General features: G+C 43.2%; 1 protein-coding gene across 1 annotated transcript in view; it reads right to left on the reverse strand.

Moving 5' to 3' along the window:
- The window catches only part of LOC144770719 (lens fiber membrane intrinsic protein-like), a 177,575-nt gene that overhangs the window by 38,593 nt on the left and 119,770 nt on the right, over positions 1-19,212 (reverse strand). The window contains exon 4 of the mRNA XM_078655451.1: positions 4,992-5,114. Coding sequence (XP_078511577.1) covers positions 4,992-5,114 — 123 coding nt within the window. The remainder of the gene's footprint in view (positions 1-4,991; positions 5,115-19,212) is intronic.

Below are 19,212 nucleotides of genomic sequence, written 5' to 3' on the forward strand. Positions count from 1 at the left end.
TGACAACCGCATAAACATGACAACTTTGCTTCCTCCAGAATAAGGAGTATACCTCCAGAGTCGCGGAAACAATAGATAGCGATTTTACTCAGTCAATCGTGCATGCTTAGTTTCACCAGAAGTGCAAAGAAACAGAGAGACTGGCGTTTTCAATAAACGAGGTTATTTATTGGATAGTCTTCTTTCTCATGCAAGAGAAGTGAATTGCTATAATTGCAATACTTGTCGTAAAGTAAAGTGCGTACAGTAAAAAGAGTATTACAAAGTAATACTGTAAAAGCATGGTATGGTTTCTAAACCATACGGTGTTTAAAATGGTTAAAATACATACAATGATAAAATAATGACTAACAGTACTCAACTGGTGCTTCTAAGATACGCCTACCCCGGTGTACCTAACCTCAGCTTAGTACCTGGGAAGGAGTAAGTGAGATGTAGTTAGAGTTAAGATAGTTTCTGCCAAGACTCTGAATCAAGAATTCTCTAAGGGTCTAATCAGCTCCGTACCTTGGTTATAGAATGAAGGAGGTCTTGTATCTCTCTCTCAGGACTCGATCTCCCAGCGACCCGCAAGGGCTACAGGGAAACACTGGAGCTGGATTTCTCGGCAGCGTCTCTCTCAGTGCGTCAGCGGGAGGGTCGGCTTCCTTCGGCGCTTGCTACAGCACGGCGTCGGGCAAGTAGATAGTCGATCTGCTCCAGAACCACTGTGTGTTTTGCTAGGGCAGATGTTGGTATATTTATACCTGGAAGGTGCCGAGTTTGACGTAAGGGTGGACATAAGACGTCACTAAGAACTCGCAGTTCTTTCAGGACTCCAGGAGTTCTAGGACAAATCAATACAGAAGCAGGGGGAATTCCCGGGCTGCTGGTGGCTTGGTTTGTTTAAGAACACGTTGTGCTTTCTAGGAGTCTATGGGAGTAGCCTTGCTGTATTTGGACTGCATGGGCTATGTCTTAATATGGATATGATTCTTATGCATATATATGGATATGATTTGATTTAACCACATAAGGGCATGAATCAGGAATATTTAACTAGAGTCCTAGAATCGTCTACAACAGTCTCATGTAGTCTACTGCATCATATTTCACATTGAGCTCTTAATAAAACTCCTCAACCATCTACTCAAAAACAAATCTGTTCTAATCAATGCCACAACTTGTCACCAGACATAATATTAAACAATGCAAGCACAAGGGCCACAGGTGGTGGAATACAATGAGTGGATTTACTAGAAATGTGCTCCGGGTTTGCATCACAAAAGGGACTGAATCAGCTTCAAACTGTTGATTTGGAATTTGTTTCAGCACTAAACATTATTTGCACTGAAAAGTAGCCCCAAAGTAATACAAAATAGTGCTTTCAAGCAATGGGACATTCCATGGGTGGCACATAAGCGTACCCAAGAAACCTCGCATAGGCTTGAACACAAAACCCTGTCAAAAGATGATAGGTAGAGCTTTGCACTAAAAGATAACAACATCCATAGTGCTCCGACCACTTCAGAGATGTGCACAGCTCTTTAAAACTGTTATAAAGACATTCAGAGCATGTCTCTTCTTGTCCTAGCAAATGCTGGAACGGTCAGATCCTGCTACATGCTCAATGTATCCCCTCTGATGATTTTTAGGGAGTATGCAGATCTTCTTTCATGGTTGAGTATTGAGTATAATCTAGTTCTATTTCAGGCCTTTGGGTATCTTGAAGATTACTTGAAAATTGGCTTTAGATGTGCATAATAAGAACTTCATTTGAAATTGGTTCTAGAATTCCTCTGAACCTAATACAGCTTGAAAGTGATCACTTTTCATCATGTTTCTATTTTGCTGGTAGTACAGGAAGTACTGTTTTTAAGGTCTGGACATTAAATCCTAGTTTAGCTTTATCACGTGCATTGTCTGCCACTTTGGTTTGTAGGTCATCAATTCTGTTGTTAGCAGCCAGAAAATGTTTGGCTGTTTTCTTGTTTTTTGTACCCCTCCCTGGTTTACACTTTGTCTTCTGAAAAGGACAATTGTTTTCCTTTCCTACATCGTCCCTTTTTGAATCAGGTAACCTTATTTGATATTGTATGTTAGAGGTGTGCTTCTGTACAACAGTAATCAATGTTGTGTCACCTATTCAGAAAAACTATATAGATTATCGGTCCAAGTCCCACCCAGTGGATTTCAGTCTCTAGATGAGCTGTAGATGAAGTGTATTCTCCTCTAGTGCTGTGCATGTTGTTTGTGGGTGATCATAAGCCATGCTGATTCAGCAAAGCAAATTAAGGAGCTCAAGGCTTGTACGGCAGGTATCATGAACAGATCAATTGTAAACACTATTTCCTTTCTAATGAAAGGCAGAGGGAATTAGTATTTGTTTCAGACACTTACACACAAGTCATTGAGGATCACTCACCAATAACCTGTAATTATGCTTTTCAGATGGTAGGCTTTGCAGGGAAACATCCTTTACAACGAAAATGTTACCACGCAGAGCTGTTACAACGCAAGTATTACAACGAAAACCTTTACAACGCATTACTCTGGGGAGTGCTCTAGGATACGGAATAGTTTTAATTTACTATCCAACACCTTCCCTAGTGTGCACTGGGACTGGAGTTGGAATAGTAAATTAAACTATTCACTATCCAGCACCCCCAAGTGTAATGCGTTGTAAAGGTTTGCGTTGTAATACTTGCGTTGTAACAGCATGCGTGGTAAAAGCATGCGTTGTAACGTCATGCATCCGGCTTTGCAGCCATTGTTAGGTGCCCGAAGCCACAGACTTAGCACCATCTGCGACTCCACTGGAAATAGAGTTGGTGTCACTCTGAAGGTAGCAGTCATAAAGCTTTACTGTCTACCTTATTGTTTGGTCCTGTCTGAACTTACTTCCAGCTCATCTCCTTGTGCTGAGATTGTCACCAATGTGCTTCTCTTGAAATGTCAAAGTTATCCACTTCACTACCAGTTTGGGGTCTGTGATGCAGCTCAGGTTATTCCACAAAGTAACATTATTGGCCATTCAAGTTGACCATCTTGCGTGGTTATCAGAAAAGAGAGACTATAAGTCATGAATCGGACCCTGCATGTAATTAGGATGTTATTCTGTCATCATCGTCACATCATCATTTTGGCATGGAAATAGTGTGCACAGAATTAAGAAACAATAGGAGTAGAAGCAGGGAACTGGATTCCCTAGGTCCTAAAGAAAAGCCTAATTAGGGGTACGGCTTGAAACATGTTGACCTTTCGGAAATTAGTATCATAGCCTACTTTTTTTTAAAATGTCACCCTATCCTTTTAACCATACCGACTAAAGGTATGAATAAACTGTGGTATACCTATCAGCCAGGTATTTTTAGACTATAACACCACCTCCACTCCCCTCTCATTAAACATCATCCTTTATCATTGAAAAAGGAAATAGTGATCCCACGCAACTGGTAGGTCGCAGCACGCCCTAATCCGTAGCCGATCGGGATGGACCCTATGATGAAGCATGCCACCAAAAGGTAACCCTGGTGGGTGAGGGTTTACAAGAAAAACTTGTTTTTTTCTTTTATAGTGAAGAGTTACTGTCTATGGTCTTGATAAAACTGGGGTTCTCTGTTTTTGGATTAAGTTACTTGTAGAGGAGGTCAAACCCATTGTATCCTCTTCCGCTCCCTACTCCTTTTTTTATTAGTGCCTTTGTTCTAGTCAGACCGCTGCCTGGAGTAGATTAGGCGAGGCAATTTAAAGAATGCATCCAGTCTGTGGTCCCTCAAAGATAATCAAACTATATTCTGAAACATTGTCCTCCAATCCATTTTTGGAACAAGACTCGTTCTGTTCCAGAGAAAAAAAGTATCCCAAATTCCTATTGGGCACAGAAATTTTAAATGCTATATTTCTTTCTTCAGGTTCCATTTCTAAGCATCTCCTAAAGCTGACCCTCTTATCTCCTCCAGGGGTCAAATAAAAGCTGTACTCAAAAGACCTAACTTTGGCTCACGAAGTCATAAAGTCACAGGCAGGGCCCCTAGCTCAAAGGAAACAACATACTAGCGGGACTATTCACAGAGTGATATGGCCTTGAAGCATATTTCCTTCCTTTAGGGGAGCTATATTTAATAATTCAACGTGGATAAAAACTGTTCAAATTTATCACAATCCAAACATCGATTGCTTTCCTGAAACTAGATTAGCATGATGCTGCAAACCTTTGTATATAATGTTTTCCTAATAGAAGTTAGTAAAATAAAGATTTAATTTAAACGTTAAATTCACAGCATGATTAGACCCTACTCTTGAAAATATATGCAGGCTAGGGCAAGTGATTCCTTTAAAGGTACAAGTGGGAAAAAACATTTCCGTCACCTTATCACCTCTATAATTCAATTGTGTGCAACGTTTGTTTTCACAATTATAAGTGACTTCCCAAATTGACATGGATGAAAAATGTAGCCTAAAACTGTTTTCCTTTAAATGAATAACACCTATAACTGATGCCATGTCACCGGGCTTAAGTTTCTCAAGAGATCAAAACAACAGTTATTCAAATGACAAAAATGTATGGAACATGGCAGAAAAAGCAATATTTTTCGATTCCCTGTCTGAGATAATTACATTATTATCTATTTATTTTATGTTGTAGAGACAAAATCTGATATTGTTTTTAACGGGGGTATTTCATTTAAAAAAGAAACTGCACATGTAATCAAGCACCTATCCTTTTATTTAGTTACACTTTATAAGAAATAAATGCATGAAGTGTGCAAAGTAATCCACACACTCAAATACACCAACAAATTCAGTCATCATCTTGTGCATCCGCACATAGATGATGACAGACAGTTATATTCTCTCAAACAATTCCAACTCATAAAGGTAAAAGTACTCATTCTGTAGCTCCACTGGGCATCAGCAGAGCTGCCCTGAATTAAGCAAAAGCCTTCACTGAATAACAGCCCCTTCTTTAACCGCCCCAGAGCATAGCAGAATTGAGGTTGAAGACTCACCTGCCACGAGGCTTACGGCTGCTGAGACCCAGCCCAATGCATAGGACCATGAGTAGTAATCTGTTCTAGGATTGATGCCAGACGTCGCGGTGAACACAGACATGCCGATCACAGTAAACACACCTGGTGAAGAAAGGGATCTGATCAAAAGTCAATCTTTTCTGCCCATGTGGGTGGTATCGGAAGAGCTCGCAAGCACATTATACTCCTGCCTCTTCGACTCACCCACAGTGCCTCTGGCGGACCAGCTGTTCCCCCATACCCAGCGCTTTGAGACCCTTACGGGTGAGTAGTCGTGCTATACAAGTAACCTGACTGATTGACCGATTGGTGAATGCAAATGACTTTACAGAGGTCCTGCTTGTCGAGGACACAGTTCATACACCGAAGAACAGTCTGCTAACCTGCACAGGTTCCTGAATCCACAGCAACTACACAGATAAACATCTAAAAAACACAGCCAGGTTAAAAAACATTCTGTCACCCAAGGGACAGAGGTTTCCATTTGAGCCAATATAGACTAGCCAATTTGTTGCGGAACCTAGAACTAATTGCAATACAATTTCTGTGAGTGGATTGTTATTGAAATTTTTCCGTAGAAAACGATGGTGAAAAGTCTACCACTCTATCATGACGCGTTAATCCAATATGGCGGATTTTTCAAAATGGCTGCCCATTATTTGAGCTATAGGGTATAACTGTTTATATGCCCATGTGTGGTATCATTTTATATGTTTTTAGGGACGGGAAAGTCAAAAATAACTCAGAAAATTGTTTCTGATGACCATAATATCAAATAATTGCGGAATATGTCAGATAGACAAAGTTTGTATAATTTTTTCATTGACCTATATGAAAAAGTGTGAAGGAACGTAAATATTACAATTAACTTTTGAAATAAAAAGTTTGCAATTGTTTGTGTTTTGGTTTTTAACTTTCTTGTTATTGTTTGTTTTTTTGTTAATCTAAAATGTTTCATTTATGTGTTACAGGTTCTTCCGAGTTGCTGTGAGATACAGTGAAAATGGACGTAGAAAAGTGTTTCATTTGTGATGTGGTGTTTCAAGAAGATGACAATGTATCTGTACTTACTGAAAGAGGAGTGGCTGGAATTCAAAAAACATGCAAGGAGAGAAAAATATCTAAGTTTCATGTTTGTGTTGGGCAGAAAGTGCACAAGAAATGTAGAGCGCGTTTTGTTGACTTGAAAACTCCGTTCCAGGAGAAAGAATCAGATCCCACAACTTCTTGTGTTCTACGGTCGTGTGAAACCCCGTTTAATTTTAGAATTTTTTTTTTTTCTGTGGTACTGAGTTAAGTTTATACTTCAGGGAGAGGAAAAAAAAGTGGGGATTAATGCACGAACAGTTGAATTCAAATCATCAGTTTTACAAAAATGTAACAAACGCAATGAAGAACGGGCAGACAAAGTTAGGAGACGTATCCAAAATGTGTCTGATTTACATGCTGTAGATGCATGCTACCACAAACAGTGTTACGTCATTTTTTATACTGGAAAATTCATTCCCGGGCAGTTCACTGATTACCCTCCAATATCTTCAGGTCGACCAGAGGACTCAGTTGGCCAGGAAACGTTTCTTCAAGTAGTTTAATACATGGAGGAAAATGATGAAGAACAAACTACTGTTAAAGAACTTGTTAATAAAATGCAAGAATTACTGCCTGAAGATAGGGAACCATATAGTTCGAAGTATATGAAACAAAAACTCAGAGAGCATTTTGAAGATGAAATCTTCATAGGAACAGTTGCAGAGACTGCTGATGTCGTTACTTTTAAAAGTACAGCTGCTCATGTATTGCAAGAATACCACAGTCATAGCCATGAAGATGTTGAAGAGGATCGAAACAATCTCCTTATGGCAGCTGCTGAAATAATAAGAAATTATAATAAAGACATTCCTGTACAACCAGAAATATATCCACTCATTGAAAACATGAGTAGTGTTGACTAAATTCAAATTCAAAACAAGCTTTATTTGATTTCAGGTAATAAAATCATAAAAGCATACATGCAAAAAAAAGAATTAGTGTTGACTATAATGTGAGCTATATTCCTGATTCGTTAAGGCTCTTATTATCAGTTTTTGTTACTGATAAAACCAACAGAGAGAGAAAGTAGCTTCTATAGGACAGGCAATTATGCAAGCTGTTCGCCCACAATCTTAGTTGCACCGTTGCAGTTAGGGCTGGCAGTTCAATTACATGTGAGCCAGAGGGATGTATGTTGTTACAATGCATGCTTTTACTACGCATGCCTTTACAACGCAGGTTTTTCAACGCAAATCGTTACAACGACTTGCGTTGGGGGGTGCTGGATAGTGAATAGTTTAATTTACTATTCCAACTCCAGTCCCCGTGGATAGTAGGGAAGGTGTTGGATAGTAAATTAAACTATTACCTATCCTAGAGCGCCCCAGTGCAATTCGTTCTAATGACTTGCGTTGAAAAACCTGCGTTGTAAAGGCACTGTGTGGTAAAAGTTGCGTCGTAAAGGATGTTTCCCGAGCCAGAGTATAACAGGCATACACAATATTTGTTAAAATAGCCCTCACAAACCAAAAGGGCCCTTGGTGTCATGCTTCATCATCGGGGTCTTCCCGCCCCGCTGCGGGACGGGGCGTGCTACGACTAGCGACTACGCTGGAGCACTTAGATATTGTAAGTGCTATGTGAAGTGTATTGAGTGAGTGTGAGTAGGGTCAGGAGTGATATGGAAAAGTGAGATTTAAAAGAATACCTGGCCTTATGAAAGCAAAAAAATCTTTATTAGTCATAGGCTGGTATCGTTAAAAATAGTGTGGCGGAGACAATCTAGCTTAACAATGGGCTAGTTATCCTGGTGTTGTCAACATGTTTCGAGGCTCACTGCCTCTTCGTCAGGACGGGGTTAGATCCCTCTGTCACTCACTAAGGTTGGCAACAATGTGTGCTATGTGTATATACAAGTGAATAGAATATAGATTATAATACAACTGCAATATGGCATTCAATTTTGAACAGTAATAGCCCTGTCAGTATTTCGGAGTCGTGGGCCTGCAAAGATAAAGTAAGAGCACGTAAGTATTTACTGCGCGTCCCAGTGCGCGTTCATATAACACCTGTGAAAGGAAAGACATGGTGACATATATGGTGACTTTGCGATTGCCGGAAAATACACTTAGGTGCTGTGACCTGTAGGTGGATGGAAAAACACTACAAGACAAAACCAACACTTAACATAAAACACCCTCTGTGCCGTGAAGTTCTGTACAAGTCCATGGTGAGCTATAAAATTAAACGACTATGGACTAAATACATACTGGAATAATTAGGAGTCAGTGCCCCATGAGCCGGTCTGGAAGAGGGGTATATGGAACTTCCATCTGTAGGTAAAGTAAAAGTGGGGCATGCCATGGTTTAGAGTAAGGTCATGGTAGCAGGTATTGAAAGTCTAGGCATAAGGCTCCCTAATGCGGCTATGCCGTACTTACTAGTTCACGAGCAGTAGAGTCAAGAGGAGTGAAGGTGGACTTATTCCTTAGGCCTGTATCTGATGGGTCAATGTTGTTGACCACATTCTCATTACAGTCCTTAAAGAAGGCTTGCAGTTTTAGTTTTCGCATAAATTGTTTCATTTCCAGACACATCTTAAATTTGTCCATTCTGTTCGTTGGGACGAAACCTAACCCTTTCTCTGGAACTTTGCGTTGGGAATCAGTAAGTTGAAGATCTGATAGGTTCACTACTAGGTGTCCCGGCTGGTTGAATCTGTCACCACTGGCCTCTCCAAGATGGCGCCCGTGTTTTTGATCCTTGATACTGTTCCAAGATGGCTCCCGTTTCTGTCCACCTTCCTGAGCTTACACCGCTCTAGTGTTCTGCTCAATCAGCCGCCCCTCCCAGGTACAGGTGCTAGTAATTATCCAATTTACTCTAGTATATAACCGCATGCTCCTCTCCTTCCTCTCACACCACGGAAGCCGCGGATGTGGGAGGTTGCGAGGACTGCTCGTGAACTAGTAAGTACGGCATAGCCGCATTAGGGAGCCTTATGCCTAGACTTTCAACACCTGCTACCATGACCTTACTCTAAACCATGGCATGCCCCACTTTTACTTTACCTACAGATGGAAGTTCCATGTACCCCTCTTCCAGACCGGCTCATGGGGCACTGACTCCTAATTATTCCATTATGTATTTAGTCCTTAGTCTTTTAATTTTACAGCTCACCATTGACTTGTACAGAACTTCACAACATAGAGAGTGTGTTTTATGTTAAGTGTTGGTTTTGTCTTGTAGTGTTTTTCCATCCACCTACAGGTCACAGCACCTAGGTGTATTTTCCGGCAATCGCAAAGTCACCACATATGTCACCATGTCTTTCCTTCCACAGGTGATATATGAACGTGCACTGGGACGTGCAGTAAATACTTACGTGCTCTTACCTTATCTTTGCAGGCCCACGACTCAGAAATACTGACAGGGTTATAACTGTTCAAAATTGAATGCCATATTGCAGTTGTATTATAATCTATATTCTATTCACTTGTATATACACATAGCACACATTGTTGCCAACCTTAGTGAGTGACAGAGGATCTGACCCCGTCCTGACGAAGAGGCAGTCAGCCTCGAAACATGTTGACAATACCAGGAGAACTAGCCCATTGTTAAGCTAGATTGTCTCCGCCACACTATTTTTAACGATACCAGCCTATGACTAATAAATTTTTTTTTGCTTTCATAAGGCTAGGTATTCTTTTAAATCTCACTTTTCCATATCACTCCTGACCCTACTCACACTCACTCAATAAACTTCACATAGCACTTACAATATCTAAGTGTTCCAGCGTAGTCGCTAGTCGTAGCACGCCCCGTCCCGCAGCGGGGCGGGAAGACCCCGATGTTGAAGCATGACACCAAGGGCCCTTTTGGTGTGTGAGGGGTATTTTAACAAATATCGTGTATGCCTGTTATACTCTGGCTCACAGGAAACCTTCTAGAGGTGGACCTTGTTGTTTATTTATACCATTAACTGGAGGAGGGTGCACCCACCTGAGTGCTTTGTAGCACTACCTCTTCACTCCCCCTTTTGATTCTTTGTTAGTTCAATTGCATGACAACGCAAGCTCGAGATTTGTAGTTGAAGCAGTAAATCATATGCAGCTCCTATTCAGAAGTTCTTCGTTTTGAACGTTCAGCTGCAGCAGAAAGAGGAAATGCTATACCTGTCCTGGTGGAACCCTCTGAAAGTCCTCCGAAATTTGTTCAATATGCAGCTGATAATATTGATCACAATATTATTACAATAGATGGCCATGGTACTTTTCATGGGATGGGCATTATCGCCACTGTGACTCCAACTGGACAATTTTCAACGGTCATTAAGAAACGTCAAGTTTCATTTGAAGAACTGAGGAGGTTGGGGCAAATCCCAATAAAAACATATCATTCACAGGCCAGTGGGGTGCGATTCTTAAAGTATAATACCATTAAGGAAATCACGTACAGTGACCCATCTGCAAACCTGGATATTTTATTGAACATCTCACATCTACTCTGCAACAGTGTGCCAGTATGGCAAGGAGTATGCCAACTACTACATAAAGTTAACCAACTCGGTGTATCATCTGTCATATTTCTGCCAATGATTAACATGGATCCAACAAATGAGACGTGTATTCTCTCAACACTGTTTTTTGTTTCTGACTGTGCCAAGAGATACAGCCAGACCCCTATTATAACATTTGACCAGCCTCTTTTCCACAAAGCCCTTAGCATCATAGCCAATGAATCACAGGATAGTCATTTAAAGAAGGTCATTCTGAGACTAGGAGGCCTGCACACAATCATGAGTTTTCTTGGATGCATCGGTTTTTTGATGAGCGGAGCAGGCTTGGTTGATATACTTGAGATCATATATGCAGGAAATGCTGTAAAAGCACATGCTTTCGGGTAAAGCTATTGCAAGAGCGATTGGTGGTCATCTTATTTTTTCAACAAATAATCAATTGTGGGGGGAGAGAAGTAGGAGCCACGCTAGCAACCAAGATGGCCGCATAAGCTCCCGGCTCCCCCGACCTCCGCCGGTTGCTCACACATCCTGACGATTATCCTGATTTCTCACCGGACTCCCGTGCAGCTGAGGTGTTCCTGACTCTAAAGGTGCAATCCCGGAATTTCTAGCTGCTTGAATAATGAAGATACGCCGTGTTCCATTCTCGGCCTAACCCAGAGTTGAAGCCGGGGCCTTGATTTCTAACCCAGCCGGGTTGGAGTTGAATAACATCGGCCACGGGACGTGAGTGGCGTCCGGTCTCCCGAAGTGGAGTATTACTTGTCCGTTTCGGATGGTGGATCGGTGGCAGTTTTATCTCGCAGCTAAGGCGGCGTGACGCATCGGTTGCTGTGGTCGGGGATCCGCTGCCCGGAGGCCCCGTTGGGCTCCCGGGGTCGACGGGCTTGGTTCCTCACTGGCGACGACGGTGTTGAGATCGCGCTTTTGAGAGTGCCCACAGTTGTCATCGGATTTGCCTGTGCCTGGTGCCCCGGAGTAGTCGACCTCCGGGGTTCAGTGACCTGCTTGGTCGCTTCGCGAGGGGTGATGGAGCGGGTGGAATGTATACCGTCGCTGCATACTGTAATGGCCGCCATTGGGGAGCTCCATTGACAGGTCACCGCCATCATCCAGAGGATGGTCGTAGCGGCTGATATTATCTGCCGGAGACCGGACTCCGACCCTTTGTTGGTTATGGAACACGCTGTTTTACCCGCGGTGCAGGAAGCGTCTGAGACGGAGGGCCCCGCGCTGAAGCCAGACTTTGTATCTTTTGTCGACCCCCGAACGACGGCTAGCAAGCCCCGGACTATCGAATCCACATCATGCCCTATGCCAATGCCGCCCCAGATGGACATGGATGATCTTATATTTCAGAATGAGTTCTCCAGTGACTGTAGGATTGTTACCTCACCCTTTTTCTCCTGGATGGTTCAAATACGCTCTAGCGATTTATCTCTGGTGGACAGCGGACATCGTTTGACTCTTATACTCTGTGTACTATTATCCTGGCCTCAATCCTTCTGTACTGACTTTGAACTTTCTCAACATTTAGATACTCTCATTGGGATGGCGGATCGAGCGGACAGGGCTTGCATGAAAAATCGCAGTGGCCAGGGTTGACTTTGACTGGATGGGTTTGCACAATGACTTCATTTGAATCGGGATTTGTAACCTATACTAGCGCGGGAGTCGGGTGGTTCTTACAAGCTCCCCCCGTCTGACTTTTATCGCTGCATTGTATTATTCTGGATACGTGTAGGGGCGGGTTGCTACTGGCGGGGAGTAAGGGAGACCGGGGGCCTGTTTGCTATCTCCTCCTCCACTCTTTCTTCTTTCTTTTTCCTTCTTTTAGGTCTAGTTCCGGGGCGACAGGCACACTGTTAGTGGGGATGGGCCGTAGCCATTGCAGGGGTGCCGGGTGGGGGGTTTGGGGAGGCGTTTGTTATTTTGCCTTAGTTTAGTTCTATGGCCTTTTATTTTTCTTTCCTTTTTTCTTTTACGAGAGACGGGTTGTTTATCCTGTATTGATTTCCTATGTATCTGGGTGTCTGACTTGATCCTCATTATCCTGAACTATGGGTGGGTGAGCCCTGCTGGCTGCTACTTTGCTAGATTGTTGATCGTACTTCTCCTTAATGATGTACCAAACTTGGTTGACATTGCATGCTCCTCTGAATTGAATTTTCCACATTGATTTCTTCGCTCACCTATCGCAAAATTGTATTCTATGTATGACACCCGATATATGTAAATTTCTCTTGTTTTCTTCAATAAAACCCTTAAAAAAATAAATAATAAAAATAAATTGTGGGGGAGAAGGAAAGCGTGATCCATTCAGCTTCCTTAATTTTCAAATTCTCAAAATCAGGTGGGGAAGGATCACTTGTCCTGCATAACCTGGGTATGCAGGTCGCGTACCGATATGTCCCAAATGAAAAATCCTCATGCACGTGTTAGATCTTACGTTGAAGCGGTATATCTTGGTTCTCCGCTAATTAGTCACATGTTTGCATAATCATAGGGTTAGTAGTTATGCATCCTCCAGCCGGAGGTTTTACCCCTGGTTAAAAAAGTAGTGATCAGTGATGTGTGGAGTATGTCAATTAAAAATGCTCGTACAGCCAGATGTTTGTCTTTATTAGGTCTGGATTCGAGTTGATATTAAAAAAGTTTGTTGGCGTGTGATGGAGAGTAATTAGGGCTCTCACGCACTGTAATTAGTAAGTAAAATAGATCAACATGTTTCAGCCCTTGGTTGCCTGGTGAGGTCAAGGGGCTTTCTTCATGACCAAGTGAAGGGTGTATAGAGACCGAGGGCGTCTCAGTGGGTGCAGTCTCCTACAAATAGATTTGGCTATTCATGTGGAGAAGTGAGAAGACGGATATATTAATCCTTCTTCTGGTTAGGTCTCAAGTTCCTGTAAAACAAAGTGACAGACATACAAAGGGAAGGGGTAGTGGGGAATTATTTAGGACTTGTATACAGAATTTACTGTATGTGTTATTACCATGGCAAAGAATCACTCACTCATTCCATATTTTTTCACCCAGTGTATTTGGTGAAAAAGTGTCTTATTCAAAAAGTTGATCGTAAACTTATGGCAAAATTCCTCTACTCATTCAATAGGCGTTATGCGTACATTCCTAAAATATCAAACGCATTATAATTACGTATCTCATTCAAGTAGTTCTAATGGCACGGTATTACGTGTCTTCTCGCAGCCATTACCCAGTTCTGTCAAGTAATCTCATTATCACACAAGGGTATAATTTAACAATGCGTGGTACCCCGGTGCCTCAATGTTTCACTGTCAGGTTCCATGGAGGCAATGGTATAACTTAACAGTGGAGAAGTGTGGCTCAATGGTTAGAGCGGCAGACCCTGATGCAGAGGTCTGGCCCGGGACCAGGGTTCAATTCCTGCCTTGACTGGTCTCGGCGGATCTTGGGCTCATAATTCCTCGGACCTGATTTCTCGCCTCGGTGCCTACTCTAAGCATGGGTCCCACGCTGCAACTCTGGGCAATAGCTTGCTTAGTCTCCACAACGGCCCCCTACAGCGCTAGGGATGCCTGGTTGCACCCTGGGGATGCCCAGGAGTGGACATTTCACGGGGGAAAACCAGGAAGGGTTCCCTAGCGGTATGAGTACAGCGCCAGGACACTCAGGAGTATCAGTGCGCTTTACAAGTATGGCTACATTTACATTTACATTTACATTTAAAGAATTTAGACCCAATGCGTTAGAGAGCTGGCCAAGCTTTGATAGCGACGATATTTTGCACGTACCTTAAGTGGGTTTGATCTCGTGTCTCAACGGTTTCCCAGTGAGTCAGGAGGCCTACTGGGATAATTACAGATATTTAGAGATAGGAGGAAAGTTTCGATAATACATTACAGTTTTGTGGCAGTTCAAGCGTGTCCTCCTGCTACCATCGGTCTCTCTCCAAGCAAGACTTGTGCTGACTCTACCATTCTGGGCCTGGGAGAAGAGTGTTACTTCCGGGTGCCATTATATCGCGCTAGTTAGTTTGTCAGTGACCGAAGAAAGACTTAATGTTTAAAGTCTGTTTTTCGTTTATGTCATCCACTGTGCTTCAAATTGAGTGTAAATAAATTAGAAGAACTAACTCAGACTTGCCCAATTTACTTACGAAGATTTTGGTCAATTAATTCGGGTGTTTGTCTGAACTTGAATCCAAAGTATGAGGGGACGATAGTTACGGGGCAGTGGTCACTCATGAGTTGGTTTCTGAACTGCTTGCCTTTATTCAAGATAGAGAATTTACGCGTCAGGTGCACCATTCTTTGCAGTCATTGTAAACGGGATAAAACCCTGAAAGGAAGATACTTGTAATGGCATGTGGGTGGCTCCTGACACAACAGGTCCCTTTGGTAATGTTTAATTGTTCAGGCTCAGCCAGGGGATGTTATCATTCAGTCCCTCAGAATCCGTTTTGAGTCTATGCACCCACCTTTGTTCTTTCTCAAAGAGGGTTTTCTCAGCCTTTTGATTTTTGTTATTTAAGGTTTCAAGTATCATCTAATTTAGATCTTCTGTCGTGAGGCCTGCCTCAATGTAGTGAGTAGACATTTTTGTCGTGCCTTTCTTGCACCTCACATTGCTGCGATGTTCGCAGATACGTTTTTTAACCTTTCTGCATGTCATGCCATTGTAACGCTTGTCATAAGGGCATGTAATCTTATAGATGGCATGACTCGTGTTGCAATTGGTATGGTTTCTTATTGTCCACTTGAAGTCTGGTAGTAATTTTATTTCTTTCACTGGTTTCGTCAGTGCACAGACTGAACATGAACCGCAGGGATAATGTCCTGTCACTGGGCGGTATCCAATAAACGGGAAACCACAGACTCCTGTTTTTTAGGTGGTGGTCTTGTATGGACCAGTATGTCCTTGAGATTACGAGTTCTTTTGTTCGCAAATCTTCGTTTTGGCCATTTGATATTAACGGAGGTTAAGATTCTCCAATTTTTGTTAATTATCTTTTTTATATTGTTTGAAGCAGTGCTGTATGTGGCTACACATGTCATTAGGTCTGGTTCAGGGGTTCTTTGTGCTGATTCCAACAGGCTGTCCCTATTTTGGTTTCTTGCTCTTTTCTTGCATTTGTTGATGAGTCTTTGGGGGTAGTCACAATCCTTTAGTTTCTCACAGAGTTCAGCTGCTTGTTTTTTATATTCCTTTGTCTTGCTACAATTCCTACATAGTCTAAGAAATTGGCTGTAAGGAAGATTTTCCCTGAGGGGACGAGGATGAAAACTCTGGTATGAGAGTAAGCTGTTTTTTGTAGTAGGTTTAAAATACGTTTTTGTCTGTAAGGTATGGTTTTCTGCGTAGATGGTGATATCCAAAAAGTCAAGTTTCAGTTTGTCTGCTGTGTACGTGAACTTCAACAATTCATCTCTTGTGTTGATCCATGTGTAGAAGGCTTGAAAACTTTCCATGTCACCTTCCCAGATGAGGATGATATCATCTATGTATCGTCGCCAGAATAAAATCTTTTGTTGGTAAGGGTTGTTGCGGTTGTTGACATGTTGTTCCTCAAAATTACTGACATAAAGCCCTGCTATGCTCGGAGCGAATGTGCTCCCCATCGAGGTGCCATGGCACTGTTGATATAAGGTATCGTTGTATTGAAAATAGCTTTCTGTAAGGGCTAGCCTGCAGCACTCCAGTACGAAATGTCTAGGTGTTTTGTGATGCCACTCATTGTTGAAAAGTAGTGTTTCCAGAGTATCCAAGGTCTTTTGTTGTGGGAGGCTAGTGTAGAGGCTCTCTACATCTAGCCCCACCAGGATCATACTCTCCTCTGAGTAGTTGATGTCTCATAAGAGATTCAAGAGGTCCCTTGTGTCTCTTAAATACGTTGGTGTTTTCTGCGTGATGGGTTTGAGGTATTGATCCGCAAACTGTGACAGTGGTTCAATAATTGAACTAATGCCAGAGACTATGGGTCTTCCGGGTGGTGGATTGCGTAACTTGTGAGTCTTTGGAAGCGAGTAAAAGTATGGTATTATTGGGGTTCTTGTTTCGAGAAACTCAGCTTCTTTTTTGGAAATTCAATTATTTGTCTCTGCCTCCTCCACCATCATGGCAATGGTCCTCTGTAGTCTTGGTGTGGGATCTGTGGTAATAATTTTATAGAACGTTTGATCTGAGAGGAGGTCCATACATTGTTGATTGTAGCCTTCTTTGCTCAAGACGACTATACCGCCACCTTTATCCGCCTGCTTTATAATGATCTCACCATCATTTCTTAGATCATCAAGGACTTTTTGCTCCGCTTTTGATACATTTTGAAAGGGCTTCTTTGTTGTGTCTTTAAGTTCATCAATTTCTTTCATGATTGCTTGTTCAAAGGTAATTATCTCTATGGGACATGGGAGTTAGCAGAATGGTAGAGTCAGCACAAGTCGTGCTTGGAGAGAGACTGAAGGCAGCAGAAGGACACGCTTGAACTGCCGCAATACTGTAATGTATTATCGAAACTTTCCTCCTATCTCTAAATATCTGTAATTATCCCAGTAGGCCTCCTGACTCACTGGGAAACCATTGAGGCATGAGATCGAACCCACTTAAGGTACGTGTGATATATCGTCGCTATCAAAGCTTGGCCAGCTCTCTAACGCATTGGGTCTAAATTCTTTACCCTGTTTAGTTATACCATTGCCTCCATGGAAGCTGACAGTGAAACATTGAGGCACCGGGTACCACGCATTGTTAAATTATACCCTTGTGTGATAATGAGATTACTTGACACAACTGGGTAACGGCTGCGAGTAGACACGTAATACCGTGCCATTAGAACTACTTGAATGAGATACGTAATTATAATGTGTTTGATAATTTTAGGAATGTACGCATAATTGAATGAGTAGAGAAATTTTGCCATAAGTTTACGATCAACTTTTTGAATAAGACACTCACTTGTTCTTTCCACTCTAGCCATTGGCAAAAGCTCACCTTGGGGGTTGCGCCGCTGGTGGGAGCATTACCGCATTCGGCGGTCTGCCTGCACGCTCCCAGCGTGCGCTTGACCAAGAACTACCTGCTGCTTCACCGGGGGACTGCGAGGCCCAGCAGCCTTCACTGCTGTCAGCTGGTGCCTCTTCCCCCGGCGGTCACGCCCTCCACCTGCAGCTATTTAATTTTCGCGACATCCGCTCCGCGGGTGCCGCTCACTTGTTCTTTCCACTCGCCAGTCTACTAGAAGGAGGATTTCTATTGCAAAAAGAAGGGCTAACCATTGGCAAAAGCTCACCTTGGGGGTTGCGCCGCTGGTGGGAGCATTACCGCATTCGGCGGTCTGCCTGCACGCTCCCAGCGTGCGCTTGACCAAGAACTACCTGCTGCTTCACCGTGGGACTGCGAGGCCCAGCTGCCTTCACTGCTGTCAGCTGGTGCCTCTTCCCCCGGCGGTCACGCCCTCCACCTGCAGCTATTTAATTTTCGCGACACCCGCTCCGCGGGTGCCGCTCACTTGTTCTTTCCACTCGCCAGTCTACTAGAAGGAGGATTTCTATTGCAAAAAGAAGGGCTAACCATTGGCAAAAGCCCACCTTGGGGGTTGCGCCGCTGGTGGGAGCATTACCGCATTCGGCGGTCTGCCTGCACGCTCCCAGGGTGCGCTTGATCGAGAACTACCTGCTGCTTCACTGGGGGACTGCGAGGCCCAGCAGCCTTCACTGCTGTCAGCTGGTGCCTCTTCCCCCGGCGGTAACGTCCTCCTGTTCAAATTACAATACATTAACTGGTCCTTCCCGCGTAGCGGGACGCGCGCGGGACAAAGCGCGGGGCGAAGCCCGGGCCAAGGGCGGGCCCGTTTAAGCCCGTGCAAGACTGGACTGGGCCACCTTATTTATGTTCGCTTTCCCCTTTCTACTACTGTTGTTATTGCACAAATTTTAAATAACTTGTTCTTAGTCTATAGTCAACACCCCTAACCAGATATCCCTGTAACAAACCATATTGTATTATGTCCCCCTGAACTACTAGGAACGCTGTAAAAAAACAGGCCCAGGATGCTGCTCAAGTTATCGGCCCAATAGACCAATTTATCACCAAGGCGAATGAGGCCATTGAGCAGGGTATCACTATGTTGGAACTGAGAGTTTCACAGGACTGGGCCATCGCCAGACGCTCCTCCATGGGCTTACTGGCTACAGCAAAAAAAAAACAGCGTCCCGCAGAGTTACCACCATCATTGATAGAGCATGCGGAGATCCATACAGTTCCTTGTACAGTGGACCTGTCTGCATCCCTAGACCTCTCCGAATCACATCTGCTGCAGTCACTGGAAAAAACTCCAGTTATTTTCGCAAGCCAAACTAGCGTGGCTCCCACTCCATCTGCAGATAGAGGCTTACGTGAGGGAGCAATCCCCAAAAAGAAGAAGAGGAAAATAACAAATCACATCATTCTGTTACCTCTCCCCCTAAAACTATTCACACTACCCTTTCCACTTCCCCCTTCCCCATACAGCCCATTGACCTTGTCCAAACTCCCCACCAATTACCCACCTCTTCACTTCCACAAGCAATAAACCATACTACCGATAACATTAACCTCAGCTCTAGTAGCTATGACAGTGAAGGTGGTATGGTCAATGATGGTAATCTAATCAGTAACACCTGTAGCATC

Source organism: Lissotriton helveticus, chromosome 7, assembly GCF_964261635.1.
Source record: "Lissotriton helveticus chromosome 7, aLisHel1.1, whole genome shotgun sequence".
Taxonomy (NCBI): Eukaryota; Metazoa; Chordata; class Amphibia; order Caudata; family Salamandridae; genus Lissotriton; species Lissotriton helveticus.